Below are 21,926 nucleotides of genomic sequence, written 5' to 3' on the forward strand. Positions count from 1 at the left end.
CATTCCAATGCAGTTTATTTGTACTTTCATTGTTTTAAGTCATCCATGAGGAGCATGTAGAAAACTTGAAACAGAAATGCTCACCACTGCTAGTTTATGAGTAAAATGTGTGAATCATCATCTTTTTTCATTAATTTATTTTTATTTTTTACAAGACATAATAAAGAATGCTGGCTTTAAAGCCACTGTGCTGATTCATATGGATCTGCCAAGCCTGCCATAGCTGCCAGTACACGTCAGCTGGCTGTGTCCATACTGTGTGACAGACAGCACATGAACTGCTGAATTATCTGCATGTTTTATGCACCAATCACTTCACCTACTGTGCTTATGTTATGCTGAAATAAGCAACTTGGATAATAATGCAACTGTCAATTATGTTAATGTGCAATACGTGGATTCCTATGCTGATTATGCATGATATTTGACCTACCTACTGTACAATTTAATTGTTGCACTGTTGTATAGGCCAGTTTTTACTCTTTGGCATGACCACAAATTATTTTGTTTCACTGTAGCTGACTAAGTTCATCCTACCCACCGTATGGCTCCACATCTAGGGTGGTATATTGTTCATCTTTCTTTTAGAATCGGGGATTTGTAAAACAAACAGAAAATGTTGCATCTTGTTCATCTTCATCTCTACAGCCAAATTAATGAAGCCCCCATCAACATGTCTTCCAATTTACTGCTGCCACCTAGTGTTCATACATTTACACTGCGACTGAGATAGTGGAATGTTGCTTTTACACTGCAAGCCTAGATTAAAACATGTACCATCTATGCCTAGAACCTATAGAGCATGGATACCAGCAGCTTGCTTTCTATACATCCAAAGAATTACAAATGATACTGTGAAAGAAAAAAGATTCCTTGTTAGTTTTGGACTTGTGACTAAAAACTTGAGACGTGACTTGGACTATAGCTAAAAGACTTGAGACTTGCCCGGCCACGACCCATTGCTGCGCAGCAGCTATAATTTTATTTTGAGATATTGAAAATCTATTTGTTTCTTTGTTTTGGTTGATTGTTAGAAAGGCAATTCAATCGATCACTCATTGACATCGGAGCTCTTCTGCTGTTCCTGGCATCGGGTCCAGGAAGATAAATCAAATTGGAATCACAGCTCAGACAGGCAGAGAAGCGACAATTTCAGAGGCAGAGATGGTGAGAATGAATGGATTATGATATAGTTTGATCATTCTAATACGATATATACGCTACCACCAAAGTAAACAAATCGCGTAACAATCACTTGTAAGGATTCTAATAAAACACTCAGAAACGGGGTGCATTTACTCACACTCTAAGCTAACGTTAGCTAGCCAACTTTCGACTGGACTGCACTGTGAGTAAGCAAAACGCCGTAGCTAACGTTAGCATGTTGATGGCAGTTAGCTAAAAGATGTGCAGTCAGCTAACTAAACTTTCTGTAACCAATTATTGTTCAACAGTCTCACGTTAAAGGTAGGCTATGACAGTTCATCGCCGTTATCGCTAATATTTAACTTGGCTAGCGTTAACGTTATCGCGTTGCGTTAGCATGCTAACGTAAGCTAGCACCAGAACGTTACATCCATGAACCAAATTCAGTCGGCTTCACTTTAGCTTGCACTTGCCAGTCATGGTTTGTTTCGCTTTCCCTTTGGCCGGGCTCTTAAACAGTGAGCGTTATAACAAAGTCAACTTGTGTCACTGGTCAGCTTGCTGTTTTGGCTGATCGTCCACAGTTTATCCAGCCAACGTTAAGCTGCCCACTGTCATTTATACTGAACAAAAATATAAACGCAACACTTTTGTTTGTGCTGCCATTTCCCCCACGAGTTGAAATAAAAGATCCAAGACAAATGCTTATTTCCCTCAAATTGTCTTAACAATTTTGTTTAAATCTGTTAGAGAGCACTGTCTTTGCCAAGATAATCCATCCACCTGGTGTGGCATATCAGATGCTGATAAAACAGCATGATTATGTGATTATCACAATAAATAAAAATCCACTCTAAAATGTGCAGTTTTATCTTTTTTTTTTTTTGGGGGGGGGGGACACTTATGGACACTGAACTATGGAAGACTGGATAAAACTGCACATTTTAGAGTGGTTGTCCTTTTTTCAACTCGTGAAAAATTGGAGCAAAAACAAGTGTTGCATTTATACTTTTGAGCAGTATAGTAGAACCTAGTCTCAACGCCAGACCCATGAGAGTTCTTACGCTGATACACTACGTTACTGCATGCTGCAGATAGACTGTGTTGCATACTTGATTGCTCTATTGCTGACAAAAATGTGTTATTGTAAGTCGCTTTGGATAAAAGCGTCTGCCAAATGACGTAATGTAATGTAGATCTCTCTCTGGGTCTGACTGGGACACATTCCCTCAGAGGGCTGCTTATGGGAGGGAACCGTTCACTTGGCCAGTCATATGCCAGTGATGGCTTCAGTCCTCTCCAATCAGTAACGACTTTGCGATCAGACAACACGGGAGGCGCAGCCCATTTTTCGAACCGCTCTCTCATCGGTGCTACGACCTGTCACTCATTCAATTTCAACCCGCCTTCAAAACCAGCAGTGGCTGTTAACTGGCACAGACTCACTTGTAGTATGCGGAGCGCAGCGATTCAACATAATATTTGAGTCTGGGGAGAGACTAAGTAGAACCCAGCGCTAACGCCTAGTACATATACTGTATCATCATGATCAACATTATGGAATGAGAAGTGGATTTACAGGAGTGCATGATGCTCCATGACGAGTTGGCTGTAGACAAAGCCTCTAACTGGTGTGCTTTCCAAGCTGGTCGCCTTATCATTTATTTAGTAGTAACATAATGCCCCAGGCTAGAGGGTGTAGAGGAGTAACGCAGAGAGAGTCTCGTGCACTCGTGGAGCCTAGAACTTGTTGACTGTAACTGAGGAAACTGCCCGCTATGCAAGACAATTATGTAAGCTAAGCTGCTCAGTACTGGTGTGTTGCAATAATTGAAATACCTTCTTAATGTCATTTTCAAATCACGCTTTGTTTTTTCACCTCTAGTTCCGCAATCAGTACGACAATGATGTCACGGTATGGAGCCCGCAGGTAAGTCACCTTTTGCCTTGCCTTCTGCCTTTCATCTACGTAAGCTAAGCAACGATGTCACTGTTTCACTGACATGCCACATCGTATCAGATTAAGGAAAGCGTGCATTTGTGTTCCAGGGCCGTATTCACCAGATTGAGTATGCAATGGAGGCAGTGAAGCAAGGGTCTGCAACAGTTGGACTCAAGTCCACAACCCATGCAGTCCTGGTTGCACTCAAGGTACAATAAACTAACTTGCCTATCAATAATACTGCTGTTTGGTTTAATGGTGCTGTTTGGTTCATCTCCTGCCTTGGCACATTGCCATAAAAAGTTGTGTGGTTTCATGAAAGTGTACCCATATACAGTTACAGTACTATTTACCTGTTTGTTATCTATACACCTGCTGCGACATGTACATTGAGGGAATCAAACACTTGGAATTTGGTCCGGTTGAAATGGGAGCATAAAGACTGTAAATTAAATTTGGGTTAACCAAATATTTGTATTTAACTCTGGTGGATGTGCTGTTTCACTCTATTTCAGTGTTTCAGAGTTGGCTTAAAAGGCACATTGTCATCTGTAGTCCTTGACCAGATGCCATTATGGCTACCTAGAGCTATTCAATACATGAACAGTAACACACTAATCAGAGGACACAAGAAGTGGAGGATCAGTTTCTGAACAACACTTAAGGAGATAGAAGATAACTCATGCTTGTTGTGTCATGTTTCCTTCTCTCTACAAGAGAGCCCAGTCTGAACTGGCCGCCCACCAGAAGAAGGTCCTCCATGTCGACAACCACATCGGTATCTCCATAGCCGGACTGACCGCAGATGCCAGACTGCTCTGGTAGGTCACAGCTACACCCTCCTCCTTGATGGCGCAGGCCAGCTTTATTTTCAGTGAAGCTATATGTTCAGAAAGATAAATTGATTATAGTATTGTTATATTCCAACCCCCTCTCTCCCATCTGCCTCCCTCCCCACAGTAACTTCATGCGTCAGGAGTGCTTGGACTCAAGGTTTGTCTTCGACAGGCCCCTCCCCGTGTCCCGCCTCGTCACTCTCATCGGCAGCAGTATCCTCTCAATTGTCAACTTAAATTTCTGTAATCGAGGAAGTGTCATCTCATAACTATTATTGTATACACCCTTTTACTGTTTGTAAACAGTAAACAGCAATAGACCCCTTATACAGCTGTCAACATTGGAGCTGCGCGCGCATCGTGTAGGCAAAAAGCCGTGAGCCCAGCATTGACAGACACAGAGAACTGTGTAAAAGCCCCGCTGTCAGGACTGCTCTGTGCTCATCTGCGACACACAGCTAGATTTTAGTTTAAAAATGCAGTTCTCGGCTTACTACAACAGCTTATCGCCTAGTGATAAGCAATGTTATGCATCGAAATTAACGTTGGTTAATGGGATATGTCTTACAGACCCATACGCACTGGCGCTGTCAATTGGCCAAGCGTAGTGGCCAGCAATACATATCGTGCATTCCTTTATAACTGGGGATAGCGTAGATAATTATTCTGTAACTTGCAAAGATATATTGTTATGTTGATAATGCACACAACTCAATAATGACATTATGTAACGTAACGTTACTTGGTCGTTAACTAACCGAGCGATGTGGCTGAGCAGCCTACAGCTTCAGGCAGCTTACCTGATTATGAAATGAGCACTACAAAGTCAGGCATTTTTAATGATGTCCTCGTTCCAATCAGTTCAACTCAATAATGACATTATTTAACGTTACTTGGTTGTTAACTAACTGAGCGATGTGGATGTTACTAGCAGCCTACAGCTACAGCTTACCTGATCTGAAATGAGCGAGCACTGCAAAGTCGGGCATTTTTAACGATTTCCTCTTTCGGCTTGCAACCAAAGACACCTACGGTTAGCATTAAAAGCAGTATGAGTTGACGGGATTTGGTAAAACTTTAGTCCTTGCTTTGTTGATAGTGTAACAGACTGTTCAGTGTTGTGTTGTGTTCTATTGCGTGTGTGCGAGGCTGTGTATGTTCCCTCGAGTTGCGTAGAACAGGATATGTGGGGAGAAGCTTGTTATAACCTTACAGCCTGGCTCTATCATTTATTATTTTATTAACCAAGTGTGAATAGGCGGACCCGAATACTCTGCTACAATAGCTTTTCGATTCTGGCTTTGTGTCTTTCTGCCTCCGTCTTGCGCATCGACGCTGCATGATGTCAGTGTGACGTAGTCGTATAAGGGGTCTATTACGTATTTTGTGGGCGGAGCCAAACTGGTTGCAGAAAGTTACACCTAGCGGTTCAGCTTTCATAGAAATATGGAAGATCCGGACGCCTCCTCCACATATTTTAAAGCTTTGCCAGCAACAGACAGGTTATCTTACACAAATAAGCGAACTCTTTCAATGGGGTGAGGTTTCTTGACCCGTACTCACTGTCAGGATGGGTCTAGGATCCAACTACATCTCAAAGTTGCAGTGCCGGACATCCTCATATTCCTATAGTGGGAATGTCCAGCGTCTAGACGACACAAGACGTCTTTTTCCTGTATTCCGGGGAACTCTCACGTTTCGGCTTGAGTTCCTCAGAGTTTTGGATACCGCGATGCATGCACAACTAACCCTGTGACGTCCACTCTAAAAGGGTCTATATACAGTGTATTGCATTAACACCAGCTACCATCTAAATGCAGGTATATTTTAGTTTAGCCTGTGCGTTTGTCAACTCTACCAGCCAGTTTGGCAAGTAATGAACTCATTCTGAGCTTCAAACACACATCTAAATATACACTTATTTGCAAAGAAAAGTGGCCAGTGAATTATTTGATGAATCAGCCACTCTGGTTTGAATGAACAGATGGTTTCCTGCTCAGTGTCTGAGCTGTGAACAAGCAATGCTCTCCTCTCCCCCAACAACTACTGTATTGTGAATGTGCCCCTGAGCAAGGCACTTAACTGCAACTGCTCTAGTGGCTGTGCTCAGTCAAAGAACCTTTTGAAAAATAAAACTTAAGCGTAGATGTCAGCAGTGATCCTTGACCAGATGTTCAGAAACCCAAATCCCAACACAAAGGTATGGCAGGAGGCCCTACGGTGTTGGACTGCTCATCGCTGGCTATGATGTAAGTTTGTATTATCATGGACACGGTTAAATGTTTTATTTGATTCTTATTTTCACCGTTTAAATAATTACTTTGTAGGTACTGTAATTGTGGAAAAATAAGGCTTATTAGGATTTGTTATGGAATACAAAAATGTGATCATAGCTGACATAAATTTATCTTGCCTCACCCAGGACATGGGACCTCACATCTACCAGACTTGCCCGTCTGCCAACTATTTCGACTGCAAAGCCATGTCCATCGGTGCGCGCTCTCAGTCTGCACGCACCTACCTGGAGAGATCCATGGACAAGTTCATGGACTGTAAGAAGAAACTCATATTTTTATTTATGGCATTTATTTTCTTTTGTCACTTACTGAAATGTTAACAGATTTTTTTTAACCTACAATTACTGGCAAATGTTGTGTGCTTAAGCCACTATAAAAATTTAGGAAGTTATCGGTGTTCTTATTTATCAGCCAGGCACTAATTTCTCATAGTTCAAGTATGAATATTCACCCAAACAACCTTTTATGATAAGTGGTTATGGAGGTGCAAAAAAAAAATCAACTCAAAAGAAGACGGGGATATGTATCTGCATCTAACCAGGAAGGTCTCATAGAGATACAATATCTCCTCTGCCGGGCAGTCGTGCCCAAGATAGGCAGCACAATTTAAAAAGGTTTCACAGACAGAGGCAAATAACACCACAAAAACACAACAACAACAAACAAGTACAAAACATCAGAATCATAGAACATAATAGCACGTTAAACGCAATTACATTGTTCTGTAAAAACGGAATACTTACTGATTGACAAGCAAGAAGACTCGCTTAAGAACCAAGTATTGGGATTGTCTTTTCACCCATGCCATGCTATGCCTATTTATTATTATATATATTTTTTATACAGGTACCCTGAATGAGCTGGTGGAGCACGGCCTCCGGGCTCTCAGAGAAACTCTCCCCTCAGAGCAGGACCTCACCACCAAGGTACAGCAGCTCCAAACCCCACATACACAGCCGATGTTGTCTTTGTCCAGGCCCTGTAGCCACATCCTGCTTACATGGGAGACGTTTGTGTTTGTCAACATTCATTTGAATAGTTTAATAGCCACAGTGAGTCATCTGATGACAAACGAGGAATTTGACTTGGTGCAGTATTGCAGTGCAGCGAAGACATCAACAGCAGAAGACGGAGCAAAACACAAAACCATCTCAAATGACTGTGCTGTCCTGACCGTGATGTCATGTGACTGTGCTGTCCTGACCGTGATGTCACGTGACTGTGCTGTCCTGACCATGATGTCATGTGACTGTGCTGTCCTGACCATGATGTCACGTGACTGTGCTGTCCTGACCGTGATGTCACGTGACTGTGCTGTCCTGACCGTGATGTCACGTGACTGTGCTGTCCTGACCATGATGTCATGTGACTGTGCTGTCCTGACCATGATGTCACGTGACTGTGCTGTCCTGACCATGATGTCATGTGCTGTCCTGACCGTGAGCTGTCCTGACCGTGATGTCATGTGCTGTCCTGACCGTGATGTCACGTGACTGTGCTGTCCTGACCATGATGTCACGTGACTGTGCTGTCCTGACCATGATGTCATGTGCTGTCCTGACCGTGATGTCATGTGCTGTCCTGACCATGATGTCACGTGACTGTGCTGTCCTGACCGTGATGTCACGTGACTGTGCTGTCCTGACCATGATGTCACGTGACTGTGCTGTCCTGACCATGATGTCATGTGCTGTCCTGACCGTGATGTCACGTGACTGTGCTGTCCTGACCATGATGTCATGTGCTGTCCTGACCGTGATGTCACGTGACTGTGCTGTCCTGACCATGATGTCACGTGACTGTGCTGTCCTGACCGTGATGTCACGTGACTGTGCTGTCCTGACCATGATGTCACGTGACTGTGCTGTCCTGACCATGATGTCACGTGACTGTGCTGTCCTGACCATGATGTCATGTGCTGTCCTGACCGTGATGTCACGTGACTGTGCTGTCCTGACCATGATGTCACGTGACTGTGCTGTCCTGACCATGATGTCACGTGACTGTGCTGTCCTGACCATGATGTCATGTGCTGTCCTGACCGTGATGTCACGTGACTGTGCTGTCCTGACCGTGATGTCATGTGACTGTGCTGTCCTGACCGTGATGTCATGTGACCGTGCTGTCCTGACCGTGATGTCACGTGACTGTGCTGTCCTGACCGTGATGTCACGTGACTGTGCTGTCCTGACCGTGATGTCACGTGACTGTGCTGTCCTGACCGTGATGTCACGTGACTGTGCTGTCCTGACCGTGATGTCATGTGACCGTGATGTCCTGACCGTGATGTCACGTGACTGTGCTGTCCTGACCGTGATGTCATGTGACTGTGCTGTCCTGACCGTGATGTCATGTGACTGTGCTGTCCTGACCGTGATGTCACGTGACTGTGCTGTCCTGACCGTGATGTCATGTGACTGTGCTGTCCTGACCGTGATGTCATGTGACTGTGCTGTCCTGACCGTGATGTCATGTGACTGTGCTGTCCTGACCGTGATGTCATGTGTATCATAACCACTCTTCAAGATAGAGCCATGAAACAAAAAGCAGAATGCTCACATAAATATGAAAGCATGTCTTCCTCAGTCAATGGAAATGAACCACTGTACAGGCCGCTTCATAAGTACAGTATATTACTGTCCAGCCGCTTCCTAAGTATCAGAATTGGCTTTATCAGAATAACTTTGATTGATACCTCAGGTGAAAATGTAGTCATGCTACAGTTGCTCGCACTCAGATGTGGAAAAATATAAACATCGAACCATTATAAGTTAAGTTAAGTTATCCTTTATTTATCCCCTTGGGGGGAAATTCATCCTCTGCATTTGACCCATCCTCTACTAGGAACCTTCCTAGAACTAGGAGCAGTGGGCAGCCACTGTGCAGCGCCCGGGGACCAACTCCAGTTCTTTTGTCAGTACCTTGGTCAGGGGCACTGACAGGAGTATTAACCCTAACATACATGTCTTTCTTTGATGGTGGGAGGAAACCGGAGCACCCGGAGAAAACCCACACGGACACGGGGAGAACATGCAAACTCCACACAGAAAGGACCTGGGACGGACCGGGGTTCGAACCCGGGACCTTCTTGCTGTGAGGCAACAGTGTTAACCACTGAGCCACCGTGCCGTCCCACATAAGAGCCATAAGAGCCATAGGATAGGAATATACCATAAAAACAATAAAATATAAGTTACGTAGCCTTTACAATGAAGTGTCACACATATGTGCCTTCTCCTACAATCCTTATCAAGTACCATTTAGTAAAAAAGTGAAATATGTGAGGCACACGATATTATATTATATACAGCACACAGCAGTGTGAGTGATACTAAGTAATAATAATAAAGATTAAGGTGCATTTGGGTCCAGTCAGTAAAAATGGAACAGTAACAGTGTGGATTATTTGATTATTGCAGTAGTTAGCAGTTATTGCACAATCAGATATATATTAGCCATATTTATTTTTTCTTTTGATGGGTGGAGAGAGTTCAAGGCTATATTGTTGTTGACTGACTCAGAGTGTCTGACGCTCTGAGGGAGAAGTTAAAGAGTTTGAATGACCTCCTGTGGTGCATCTGGGTGGAATCAGTCTTGTACTGAAAGTGAAGCACTTTTAAAGTGCTCATGTGTTCCACCAGCTCGTCATGGAGTGGCTATTTATTGGTACTGTACACATACAAGGAATTTGACTCCGGTTTGCGTTGTTCTCAAAGTACTCACACACAAAAAAGTATGTACAAGTTAAAACAAACAAGGCACGGGTACATTTAAACATTTACAAAATTGTGGTGTAAAGTGTCTATTTTAAATATGTATATATGAAACAATGCATATGTACAGTATATATATAGTACAGTATATTTCCCATTTTTCAGAATGTTTCCATCGGCATTGTGGGGAAGGACATGGAGTTCACCATTTATGACGACGATGACGTGGCTTCCTACCTGGAGGGGCTGGAGGAGAGGCCACAGAGAAAGGTACTGAGGGGGCTAATGTCAGTTGGGAACAGGGAACAGTTTTCCATGTGGCCATGTAATAATCACTGTTGTATAGACAGATGGGATCAGTCTCCACTTAGGGTACGTTCACACAGAACATCCTTAGTGCTTGAATCTAATCTTTTCCCCCCTAACGGCCGGGACACACATCTTGCGTCTGCTGTGCGTCTGCGTGGCGTTACCTGTTGATTTTCATTTCGGCGCCCATGTTAACAAGTTACAGCAGCCACACCACCGGCATCAGACGCGTGTCTTGCGAGGCGTGAGACGCGCGTCATCTAGAGAATAGAAGCGACGCCTATTTTTTCCTTTTACCGCGCGCGTGTCTCTAGCGTGTCTCTACACAAATAGACACAAAAAGACATTAAAATGATATTTTACAGGGGCAGCCACAGCCAATCAAGGCTCGTTTTGATTTAAGACGAGAGGATGAGCTGAGCTCACAGCTGCAGTTCTCCTGCCCTCTGAAAACCACATAGGCTACAACGTGGCTTCGTTCCTCCCCTCCCCACCACACACACACAAATCATACTGCCTTGATTCTGAAGTGAGCCCAAGCGATCTTCAGTTAAAATCATCATTGTATTGTTTATAGCCAATTTAATAAAAGGTAAACTCTATAGGAAGAGAGTTGGCAGACAGACAGCAGCGCAGCAGCTGCAACACAGCAGCCACGCTGCCTGTGTGGATGCCGCGGGCGTGCCAGCCGCAGCCCCCACGCCACGCACACGCACTAGGTAGGTACACGCAAGATGTGTGTGCCGGCCGTAAGGCTACGTTCACACAGCCATCTTTAGTGCTTGAATCTAATCTTTTCCCCCCTAAGTGACTCAGATCAGTCTTTTTCATGACTGTGTGAACACTACAGTACAAGTCACATTGAAAGTGACTTTTTTAAAGACGACCTGGGCTACTTTCAAATGTGGTAAAACATCAGATTCGAATCTGATGTTTTTGAAAGTGACTCCGGTGTGAACAGACATCTGGCCCATATCTGACTTAATGCTTCAATGTGACTTCTTCTTCTTCTGTTGAGTTTTATGGCAGTTGGCATCCTTAAATGGTGCATTACCGCCACCTACTGTATTGCCAAAACTATAGTGCAAATACAATAAAAAGTGTCCACCCAAAATGCGCCCATTCACCCCAATATCCATACTGTGGCCCCAGTCGTCTAGGCCGAAGCGAACGCTTCATTCAGCGTTTTCGTCAAGTCATCTCCCGAAATGTCTTCAATATCCACAAATTTCCTGGCAGCGTCCACCACTTCAATGTGACTTTTACGTCATTCCAGAGGGACATTCGTCACTATTCTGCGCTGGCGGGAGGAGGGAGGGGGAGGACCAACACGCGGACATTGAAATTAAACCGTGAACAACAGATGAAACAACATCGTCAGCTACCGCCATGTTTACTGCTGTCTTCCGGGTTTATGTAGAACAGCAGTGTGCTGCGTGTGACGTTCTTCTGCGCATGCGGGTCACTTCATGTCCGTGATCTGTTCACACTGGAGTCGGATATGGGCCACTTTTAAAAAGTCTGTGTGAACAGCCACACAAAAAAATCTGATGTGAGCATCAAGTCAGATTCAAGCACTAAGGATGGCTGTGTGAACGTAGCCTTAGAGTTGAAACGGTATTCAAATTTTTATGTCACGATTATAGTGACCAAAATAATCACGTTATCAGTATCTATCATCGCAGCAATGTATTTGTGGGGTCTGAATTTTCAGCATAAACTATATTGAAAAGTCAGACCCCACAAATACTTATACACTCACTGAAATCACTTCACCAAGGCTGCTCAACTGCGTCTGGGAAACTGTTGCTAAAAAGCCTTGACATGCTTGTGTGTCAAAGCCCTCGCCAAATGTGCCGGGGTGCGTGCGGTTTTTATGATCATGAACATTTGAAACATAATGCTAACCGTCAGGAATTTTATCACAGTTTAAAATGCTAATCGTTTCACCCCTATATGTACTAGAGGGCTTATCTTTTTTGACATCACTCTGTTGGTTATATTGATTGTTTATTTTGTTTGGGAATATTTATTTCTCTTTATAAGCACAGATTTCTCTTTACAAGACTCCCTCCCCTTCCTTCCCAATCACCCCATGTTTGAGTGTTTGAATTAAAAATGTTGATGTAGGCCATTTGGATGAAAGAATATTCTCTAGAACAGTGGTTCTCAACTGGTGTAGCCTCAGGACCCACTATTTTCCTTGTCATGAAGTCGCGACCCAAATTTCAGATTTTTTTTTAAACCACTCAAATTTATTGCACAAAAAATAGCGCCTTCATGCACTGTCAAATGAACAAAAAAGTGCAACAGAAGTGCAACTAGGGCTAAAAACCAGACTTGAATTACAGGCCCTATATGTTTTTAAATTTAAACAAGTCAAACTGGTCATGCTCAGAAAGTCTTATTTGAACTGTATGAAATATGAAATAAAAGGCAGACTTATCTTGAATTACATGCCTAGCCTATATGTTTTAGGTTTAAGTTATTAATAATAATAATAAAACAAGTTAACCTGGTCATGCTAATCCAGTTTCAATAGTCTGAATTTAACTAATATTAAATAAAAATGCAGACTTTTCTTGAATCACAGGCAGGCTATATGCTTTTTAGTTAAACTGGTCATAACTTTTAATTAAACTGGGGCCATGCTAATCCAGTTTCAATCATCTGAATTAAACTAAAATTAAATATGAAATGAAAAGGCAGACTTCTCTTGAATTACAGGCAGAGCATATGCTTCAGCTTGTTAAACAAGTAAAACTGGTCAGGCTAATCCAGTTTCAATAATCTGAATTTAACTCAAATGAAATATGAAAAAAAAAAAAAAATTGGCCAATATCCGCGACCCAATCAAAACGGCCCCGCGACCCAAAGGTCGCGACCCACCAGTTGAGAAACGCTGCTCTAGAATAAACATGATTGATGGAGAGGTTGTGGCCTCCGTCTCTCCTGTGTGATGCCAATGCTTTTTTCTTTGCTCATTGACTCAGGTTGCCCAGCCTGCAGACGAACCCGCTGCCGCAGATCCAGCTGCAGCTGCTGAGCCAATGGAGCACTGACACAGCCCTGTCACTCAACCAGTCAGCCAATGATGTACTTCCTGTATCAGTGGGGGGCGGGCACAAACTCCAACCTGACACTTACTGAAAAGCCACAAAGCAGTTCTTAAAGAGATGAAAGATGCTGTTGTGAATGTGATGTGCCACTTATTAAACTATTAATCAATGCTCTCTGCTAACATCATGTGATGTTGCTTTTGTATGGGTAGAATGAACCATTCTACAATAAAACTCTTTTTTTCTGAATTGCTGCTTCTCTTAATTTGGGCAAAGAAACTATTAGAATTGATGTGCTCACTCTATGTTTTAGCAGTTTAGATCGAGCCTTTATCAAAAATTACTTTGAATAAGTGCAACATTTGAATCCTATAGATTGTTTTCTTGGAATTGTGTTGCTAGGGAACGTTTGAAACCTAGCTTATGTCCTGTCAGTTATTGTACTAGCAAACCCTGCAACAGGAAGTATGCTGGGGGCAATTTAGAATGTTTATGTTGTATTAATTGAAACCATCTATAGTATACCTAGATCACAGGATTCCTATGCAAGTATGGAAATGTATGGAATTTGATTTTAGTATTTTCCAGATCTGGAAAAGTATGGGAAAATATTTGTTTCCAGACTATTATTGTGACTTTGTTTTTCTAAAGCATGAGTTTCAGAATTTAGAAAAAAAAACAATTGCTAATACAAGCAAGTGCTTTGTCATGGCATCAGAATGTAACTAACATGCATGTGGCATAGACTATATATTTTCCCCCAACATGTGTCCATAATTTTACAGTTCAATGAGTTTATGCTCTTCTATGGGGAAAATAGAGAGGTCATGGAGCAAGATATCAGAACATGGACAGCGCTCTGACATCCGGTAACAGTCAAATTAAGCAGCACCTGAGAGCAGCTGTTTCACTGGTTTTGAAATGACTGCTGACTTTAACATGTTTAATGTTGATGATTGTTGATTTGATGTTGAATAAGCATATCATTTTATTATAGATTGCTACTGACTATTTTACAAAAAATAAAACCATGGCAGAAATGGTTTTTGCCTTTGAACACAGGCATGTTTCTGGGGTGGCAATTTGAGTCATTTGCAAGGGCAGGTTCTCTACCCAATATGTTGATGGAGAGTCTGCTCTCAAGGGCCCCAGTTCTACCTCAGGCCAGGGGTGCACTGTCTACATCTACGCCCCTGTGCGCTCTCTCTGTCACTCTCCCAATTTTCAATTCAAAGAGGCTTTATTGGCACGACCATAGTGAATTACAGTGTTGCCAAAGCACATAGTAGGCTACAAGAACTACAAACATGGGAAAATACAGTTTTAAACATACAAACTCATAAAATATACTGTAACAGACTTCAAAAACAGCAACCAACCACTAGTGATAGTTGTCGACCTGGTGGTGGTGGTGGGGTGTGTGTGTGTGTGTGGTAGTAGTCTGTCTGTCTGTCTGTCTAAACTTGAACAGTATGGACATGATGGAGTCTTCAGAGGACCATCAGCTGCTTCCTCTCGCTCAGTGTGGTTTGGCTTTTGAAAACTAACGCTAGTTCAAAAACTACCAAAACGCACACAACCGCAGAAACAAATGCAAATCTATGGGAGCAAGTTGCCATGTAAAGTTTGTGTAAACCCGCCCAAGGCTTAGCTCATTCCCCCCCGCACAATGCACTAATTTGGCGGAAAAACCCGCCCATCTGGCAACCCTGCTGGATTTTCCCGGGGTCAAGTGCGTTTGAATTTTCGCCGCCTCTGATTGGCTTCCGTGTGGGCCGTTAAGTCTAGAGCCCGACGCTTGATGCAGTCTATGACCACCAGGGAGTCGACGAGAGAGGTCGCTTTTGCAAGTATTGAGTCATTTCGTTGCGGACGCCAGTACTTGATGGAAACCAAACTACGAGCCAACCAGCCGCCATGGATGTGGCCTGAACTGCCCCGAGGTGAGTTTGATTACTGTGTTAGAACAAGTAGGCCATCTTTGCTTGCATCCTACATCAGTTGTTGGCTTTACTAGAGTCCAGTCTGTGAGCGGAGGAGAGGCATCGGCTGTCTCCACCTAAAACTGGCCGCGCTCTGCCCCCTCTCCCCCCGGGGAGCCGTGCCACAGCGCCGGCTTGCTGCCCCTCTCTCCCCGGGGAGCCGTGCCACAGCGCCCGCTTGCTGCCCCCTCTCCCCCCGGGGAGCCGTGCCACAGCGCCGGCTTGCTGCCCCCTCTCCCCGGGGAGCCGTGCCACAGCGCCGGCTTGCTGCCCCTCTCTCCCCGGGGAGCCGTGCCACAGCGCCCGCTTGCTGCCCCCTCTCCCCCCGGGGAGCCGTGCCACAGCGCCCGCTTGCTGCCCCCTCTCCCCGGGGAGCCGTGCCACAGCGCTGGCTTGCTCGGCCGGGTGAAGGTGTGCACGGAGGCGGAGGAGAGGAGCACCTGTCGGTTACCATCCCTGACGTGTCGTCTGCTTCAGTCCACATCGCTGCTGCCTGGCTGTCTGTCATGTTGTTAATGTGGATACACGACGAATATTTGTCTAGTATTGATAAAACGCATCGGCCTCAGTTTGCAACGATTCTGTGTGTGACGATTTTTTTCGGATGACTGATTAAAAAAACGAATCGGGAAAAAAAATGGCCGTGCGCAAACCATGGATGTATTTAGGTGCAAACGTCACTGTGTAGCTAGTTAACCTTAGCTAGCTCGTTCTGCTCGTTCTGCTCGTTCTGCTAGCGTTAGCATAGCTAGCAGAACGTAGCCTACCAAACGGGGCTAGGTAACGCAGCTAATGAGGGACAGGTGAGCCATTGGAAAAATCGTTATTTTGACACACACTCAAACACACTCAAACAATTGTGGACAGTTGAGCTAGCTAACGAGAGATACACCGATTGATCAGTTTGGATTCCATGCCAAGCACTGACCTTTGTATTTATGCATTGAAAGAGGTTATTGATATGTATAAAGGTAAGCATTACTCTGTTTTAGTGGGGTTTATTGATGCCTCTAAGGCATTTGACCGAGTCAACCATCAGAAACTATTTTTTAAACTGATGGAGAGGGGCGGGTGTGCCTGCAGCATAGAATCTTGGGATATTGGTATGCTAACCAGTCAGACCATGCAGGTAAGGTGGGGTAATACGCTGTCTCTGCTCCTTTTGGTGTCGGGAGTGGCGTCCATCAGCGGGGGCTTCTTTCCCCCGCCCTCTTCAATCTTTATATGAATGAACTCTGTACAGCTCAGCAGCTATGTGATTGGTAACACCACTGTAAATCACTTTATGTATGCCGATGATTTGGTCATCCTGTCTCCAAGCAGTAGGCTACTGGTTTCCAACAGTTGCTGAATATCTGTTCTGACTATGGAGGTCATTTTGATGTGAAATACAATGGTAAAAAGAGTGTCACTATGATCTGCAGAACAAGAGGTGATAAGGATCTCTCCTTTCCTTCTTTTTATCTGTCTGGGCAGGTGCTGGCAGTTTGCTGTAGAACTAAATATTTGGGTCATATTATAACTGATCAAATGAGTGATGATGATGACATGTACAGACAGAGGCGTGTACTGTATGCTCAAGCTAACATGCTGAGGAAGAAGTTTTATTTTTGCTCTGATGATGTAAAGGTAAACCTGTTTAGAGCCTACTGTACTCCTCTGTATACTGCCCCCCTGTGAGTCAAGTTTAAGCAGGCTAGCATTCAAAAGCTCCAGGTTGCTTATAATGACTGCCTGAGGATCCTTCTTAGGAAGCCAAGGTGTTGCAGCGCCAGTGAAATGTTTTGTGGAGCAGGAGTGAGCACCTTTCATGCCCTGCTGAGAAACCTGATGTATAAGTTTATCTGTCGTCTGAATGTGTCTCAGAATATGCTGATTATGTTGCTCTCTCAACCCAATCTCAGTGACACTAGATACATGTCTTCCATCTGGAAACACTGGTACAGTGTCTTATTGTAGAATTGTTGAGTTGCTCTTATTGTGTTGTTTACCTGTTTTATATGTATTGTGTGTTTCAAGTTGGAACACCAAGCAGCTAGCATCACCGGCGCCATACCGACCACTTTTTTGCCAATATTCGATCAAAATTCTGTTTCAACTGCTGTGACAAATGGTCACGTGCTGTTTCCACTGGGTTTAATGGCTGAAACCACAAGTCAAACTTCTTCTCTTTCTGGAGACATCTGGCTTTCATCATTCACTATAGCTGTTTCCTTACCAGAGTCTGGGAAGTGACCTTATTGCTGGTGAAAAATCTGCCAGCTAATTCACCCAAACAGACCAGTCCTCTCTGAATGTCTATGCTGCTAGCGCAGTTTTGCAGTAGCCTGAGCTATCAATCAATCAACTTTTATTTCAGACACAATTGGGTCCATAAAGAGACATACAGTACAGTAAACAATACAGGAAACATTTAGAAGTGCATTAGAAACACACACGCTCTTGCTCCAACAATGCAACGTTGTGGAAAACCATAGTAGTAGTTGTAGTTTTACAGGGCCTTTCTTCTTCATGGTATATTCTTCTGTGGTACTGTACCGTCGCCCAAACGGCTCACTGCTGCTTTCTCTTATCAAAGGCACTTTCATAAGGTATTTGGATCTTTTATCTTTCACATTTTAATATGAAACTTTACACATAGACTGTTGGATATCTGCAAATAAAAGCGACTTGCGAAAGCTGACAATTAAAACCTTGAATAGCCTGCAAAGAAGGAGGAAGTGCGTCACTCGGTCCAAACTAACGCTGGTCGGGTTTGGGTGTAAGTGGTCGTGTAAGGCATTTCAATCAGCACAGGTGTTCTACCCACAGAGAATTGCATCCCTGTTTTAACTTAAAAATTAGACCCCCCCCCCCCCCCTGCCACTGAATAGTCTATGAATTGTCTGTACTATAATGGTCGTTGTCTTTTCTAGATATCAACGTCATGGAGCCGTCTGCTTTGGACTCCAAAGCAGCCCGGACCCATCGGCTGAAGAAGCTGTGCTGGACCCCTGCTAAGTGCCGGGCGTGTGACCACAAGATACGTTTGTTCCACGGAGCCAAGTGTACGGAGGTGAGAGGACTTTTCATCATGTCTCGTACCACCAATCTCTTGGAAGAGAAGACTGCTCCAAGAGATCATTATTTCATGAAAACTTTCAAAATACTTTCCGGTGATTGGCTAAAAACCTGTCGTGTCTTCTTCGTGTGTTCACAGTGTTCCCTCTCGTGCCACAAGCACTGCCTCAAAACACTGGCCATCCAATGTGGCCATAAGAAGCTTCAGGGTCGTCAGCAGCTGTTCGACAGGGATCTCTCTGAGCTGGCCAGCTGCACCACTGACGGCATCCCCTTCATCATCACCAAGTGCATCTCTGAGATAGAGAGACGGGCACTCAATCTGGAGGTCAGGGAGCGCTCTCTCTCTCTCGCACGCACACACACACACACACACACACACACACACACACACACACACACACACACACACACACACACACACACACACACACACACAGTGTCTTGAAGTGTTTTACAATTAGGTCAACCCCTCTATCTGTTTCCAGGGTATTTACAGGGTGAATGGACTGAATCGCATGGCGAAGAAGCTGCGTCGAGCCTTTGAGAATGGCCAGGAGCTGGTGGACCTGTCCCAGTTTTCACCACATGACATCGGCAGCTTCCTCAAGCTCTTCCTTAAACAGGTACAGCTGCAACCCAGCCATGCCACCACACGCACGACCCAGCCATGCCACCACACGCACGACCCAGCCATGCCACCACACGCACGACCCAGCCATGCCACCACACGCAGGACCCAGCCATGCCACCACACGCACGACCCAGCCATGCCACCACACGCACGACCCAGCCATGCCACCACACGCACGACCCAGCCATGCCACCACACGCACGACCCAGCCATGCCACCACACGCACGACCCAGCCATGCCACCACACGCACGACCCAGCCATGCCACCACACGCACGACCCAGCCACGCCACCACACGCACGACCCAGCCACGCCACCACACGCACGACCCAGCCATGCCACCACACGCACGACCCAGCCATGCCACCACACGCACGACCCAGCCACGCCACCACACGCACGACCCAGCCACGCCACCACACGCACGACCCAGCCATGCCACCACACGCACGACCCAGCCATGTCACCACACGCACGACCCAGCCATGCCACCACACGCACGACCCAGCCATGCCACCACACGCACGCACTAGTCAACAGTAGGGATGGGCATTTCTAGCAAAAACACTATTCGAAATTCGCTGGCCAAAGTCGACTTTTAATCGAAATTCGGGGGGGGGGAAAAAAAAAAAAAAATTGTGAGTGAAATGTTGCATTGTCTCCCCTGATTCTAAGTCTAAGGCTTTATTAATTAAGAGAAAAAGCTTCTGCTGTGGATTTTTAGCTCAAACAAGCATTGCACCACTGAAGTAAAGAACATGTTACATGACATTGACATTTTCGAATATAAAAAACAGTTTTGACAATCATGAGTGGTTAATTAAATATTTAGTAGGCTCAGGTCTGAGTGCCAAAGGGGTGCCAAAGTCACCCCCTCTCCCTCTTCATGGGATTTCATCCGCCATTCATTTTTCCATAAACCTTGCTTAAAATGCTTATAAAAATTGTTTTACTTGCTCAAACCAAGCGATTCGACTATACTTAGAATCAAGGGAGACAATGCAACATTTCACTCACACAAAAATATTTTTATTTTTTTTTATTTTTTTTTTCGAATTTCGATTGTTATTTCTTATTTCTTTTTGTACAGTATGGTATTAATGGTATTAATCAATGACCTTGCATGCTGATAAATAGTTGCTAATTTGCATACCCTAATTTCGCTTTGATGTAAAGATTCACAGTGACTCAAAACTTGAATCTGCTAAATATTTTAATCTGAACATTAGGTTTCTCTGCCATGAGCAACAGTAGCTGACAAAATCTTCTTATAATTTTAAAAGAAAACATAAGAAAAACGTAAATTACTTTACCCCAAGTTAAAAAAAAAAAGTGTTGCACGGTAAAAGAAAAATAAACTATAGCCTACAATCTCTTTCTTAAATGAGTCATGCGGGCGACGTGCTGTGTATTGTGTGTAGGCTATCTACACATTTAATTGACATCCTCTTCAAAAAAAAATTCTCCATTAACCAGTAATACAACATATTTTGCTGGGCCAAAGCACCTGAAACTTACACAGGTTATTTTTGTGTAGCCACTAAATCCATGGAAAATGTGGCAACATTTGGAGTTACAAGGTTTCCGCCGGACAGCAAATATATATATATATATATATATATATATATATATATATATATATATATATATATATACACACACACCAGAGTCCTGCGCGGGTCTGATTTTCAAGACCCGGCCCCGCGACATGCAATACCAATCCCGCTCCGCGAACCCGCACATATGATCAATCAGTTCCGCAACCCACCTGGCCCCGCTGACACAAGATCCGCGCCCCGCCCCGCTTCCGCATATATACATTTATTTGAAGTGAACATAACCAAAGTAACTGCGATTGTTTCACAATTCACACAGGAAGTGAATAGCGGCCTTTTCTGGCCGAGTCACTGACGAGAGCCAACAACGGTGGTCCGCGCAGTCGGACTCGGCAGGCATTGCATAACATTATTTACAATTAAGCACATTGACGGTGTTTTGTCACTGGTGCCAGTGCAAGCAGGCCAGGGCCAGGCAGCAGCTGAAGGAAACATGCTGGACTTGCTGGCGCTGGCTGTCATGCAATGCAACAAGCTAGCTAGCATAGGTCTGCAAGCTTAGCTTTCACGTCTTCCGCCATTTCTGTTTATACCTGACCGGAGCGAGGGAGAGCTGACCCGGAAGGAAAGGACCAGCGGAAATGATTGAGGTCAAAGACGTCAGACTCAGACAAAACATGAACGTTACACACCGACTGAATTATTATCGTTATATAAAAAGTAAATAAAAATACATATATTATCCAACACCCACGACCCGGCTCACATGTTGTTTATTTTACCCAGATCCGAACCCGCAAATAAAATGAAGACAAAATACCACCCGCCCCCCCGCATTTTTTTTGCGGGTACCCGGCGGGGCACTGCGGAACCCTGACCCGATGCAGGACTCTGATATATACACACACACACACACACACACACACAAACACATTGGATTGTTGTAGGGTTGATCTTCTCTCGATATAATCATATATTTAATCATATATTTTTCCACTTCACTCCCAGTTGCCGGAGCCCATCATGCCGTTTTGCATGTACAACCGTGTGATGGCGCTGGCCAAGGTGAACCGGGACAAGGTGGACCTGGGCTCCAACACCAACCCGGCCACCCTGGTCCTGGTGGACGGGCTGAAAGAACTCCTAAAGGATCTGCCCAAGGCCAACATGGTTACGCTGCGCTACCTCATACGCCATCTCCGTAGGTCAGTAGCTATCTGCTTTACAGGCATCGTTTGACAGCCAATTCTATTCATGCAGCTAGGTAAAAACAACAACAAGAGGTGACTCTGATGAATGGCTTCCTCACTGAACCGTCAAATGCATCCCTTCTTCCTCTTTCCTTCCAGGGTCGCCGAGCTGGAGCAGGAGAACAACATGAGTCCCGGTAA

The 21,926-nt window shown here is 44.5% G+C and overlaps 1 protein-coding gene across 1 annotated transcript; it reads left to right on the forward strand.

The window, feature by feature from the left end:
• Positions 1–1,064: 1,064 nt before the first annotated feature.
• On the forward strand, positions 1,065–13,551 carry LOC310800309 (proteasome subunit alpha type-1). Its single transcript, XM_083662890.1, has 10 exons — positions 1,065–1,167; positions 3,032–3,076; positions 3,196–3,297; positions 3,806–3,909; positions 4,049–4,137; positions 6,103–6,173; positions 6,347–6,476; positions 7,068–7,147; positions 10,100–10,204; positions 13,237–13,551. Exons 1-10 carry the CDS (start codon positions 1,165–1,167, stop codon positions 13,303–13,305), a joined length of 798 nt encoding a protein of 265 aa, XP_083519016.1. The 5' UTR covers positions 1,065–1,164; the 3' UTR covers positions 13,306–13,551.
• Positions 13,552–21,926: the final 8,375 nt, after the last annotated feature.

Source organism: Poromitra crassiceps (assembly GCF_964638095.1).
Source record: "Poromitra crassiceps genome assembly, chromosome: 30".
Classification (NCBI taxonomy): domain Eukaryota; kingdom Metazoa; phylum Chordata; class Actinopteri; order Beryciformes; family Melamphaidae; genus Poromitra; species Poromitra crassiceps.

Bases quoted from the DNA above. Each gene is read 5' to 3' on its own strand.
- LOC310800309 (XM_083662890.1), top strand. The intron at 6,174-6,346 runs GTAAGTTTGTAT...TGCCTCACCCAG, and splicing joins TGCTCATCGCTGGCTATGAT to GACATGGGACCTCACATCTA. The intron at 7,148-10,099 runs GTACAGCAGCTC...CCCATTTTTCAG, and splicing joins AGCAGGACCTCACCACCAAG to AATGTTTCCATCGGCATTGT.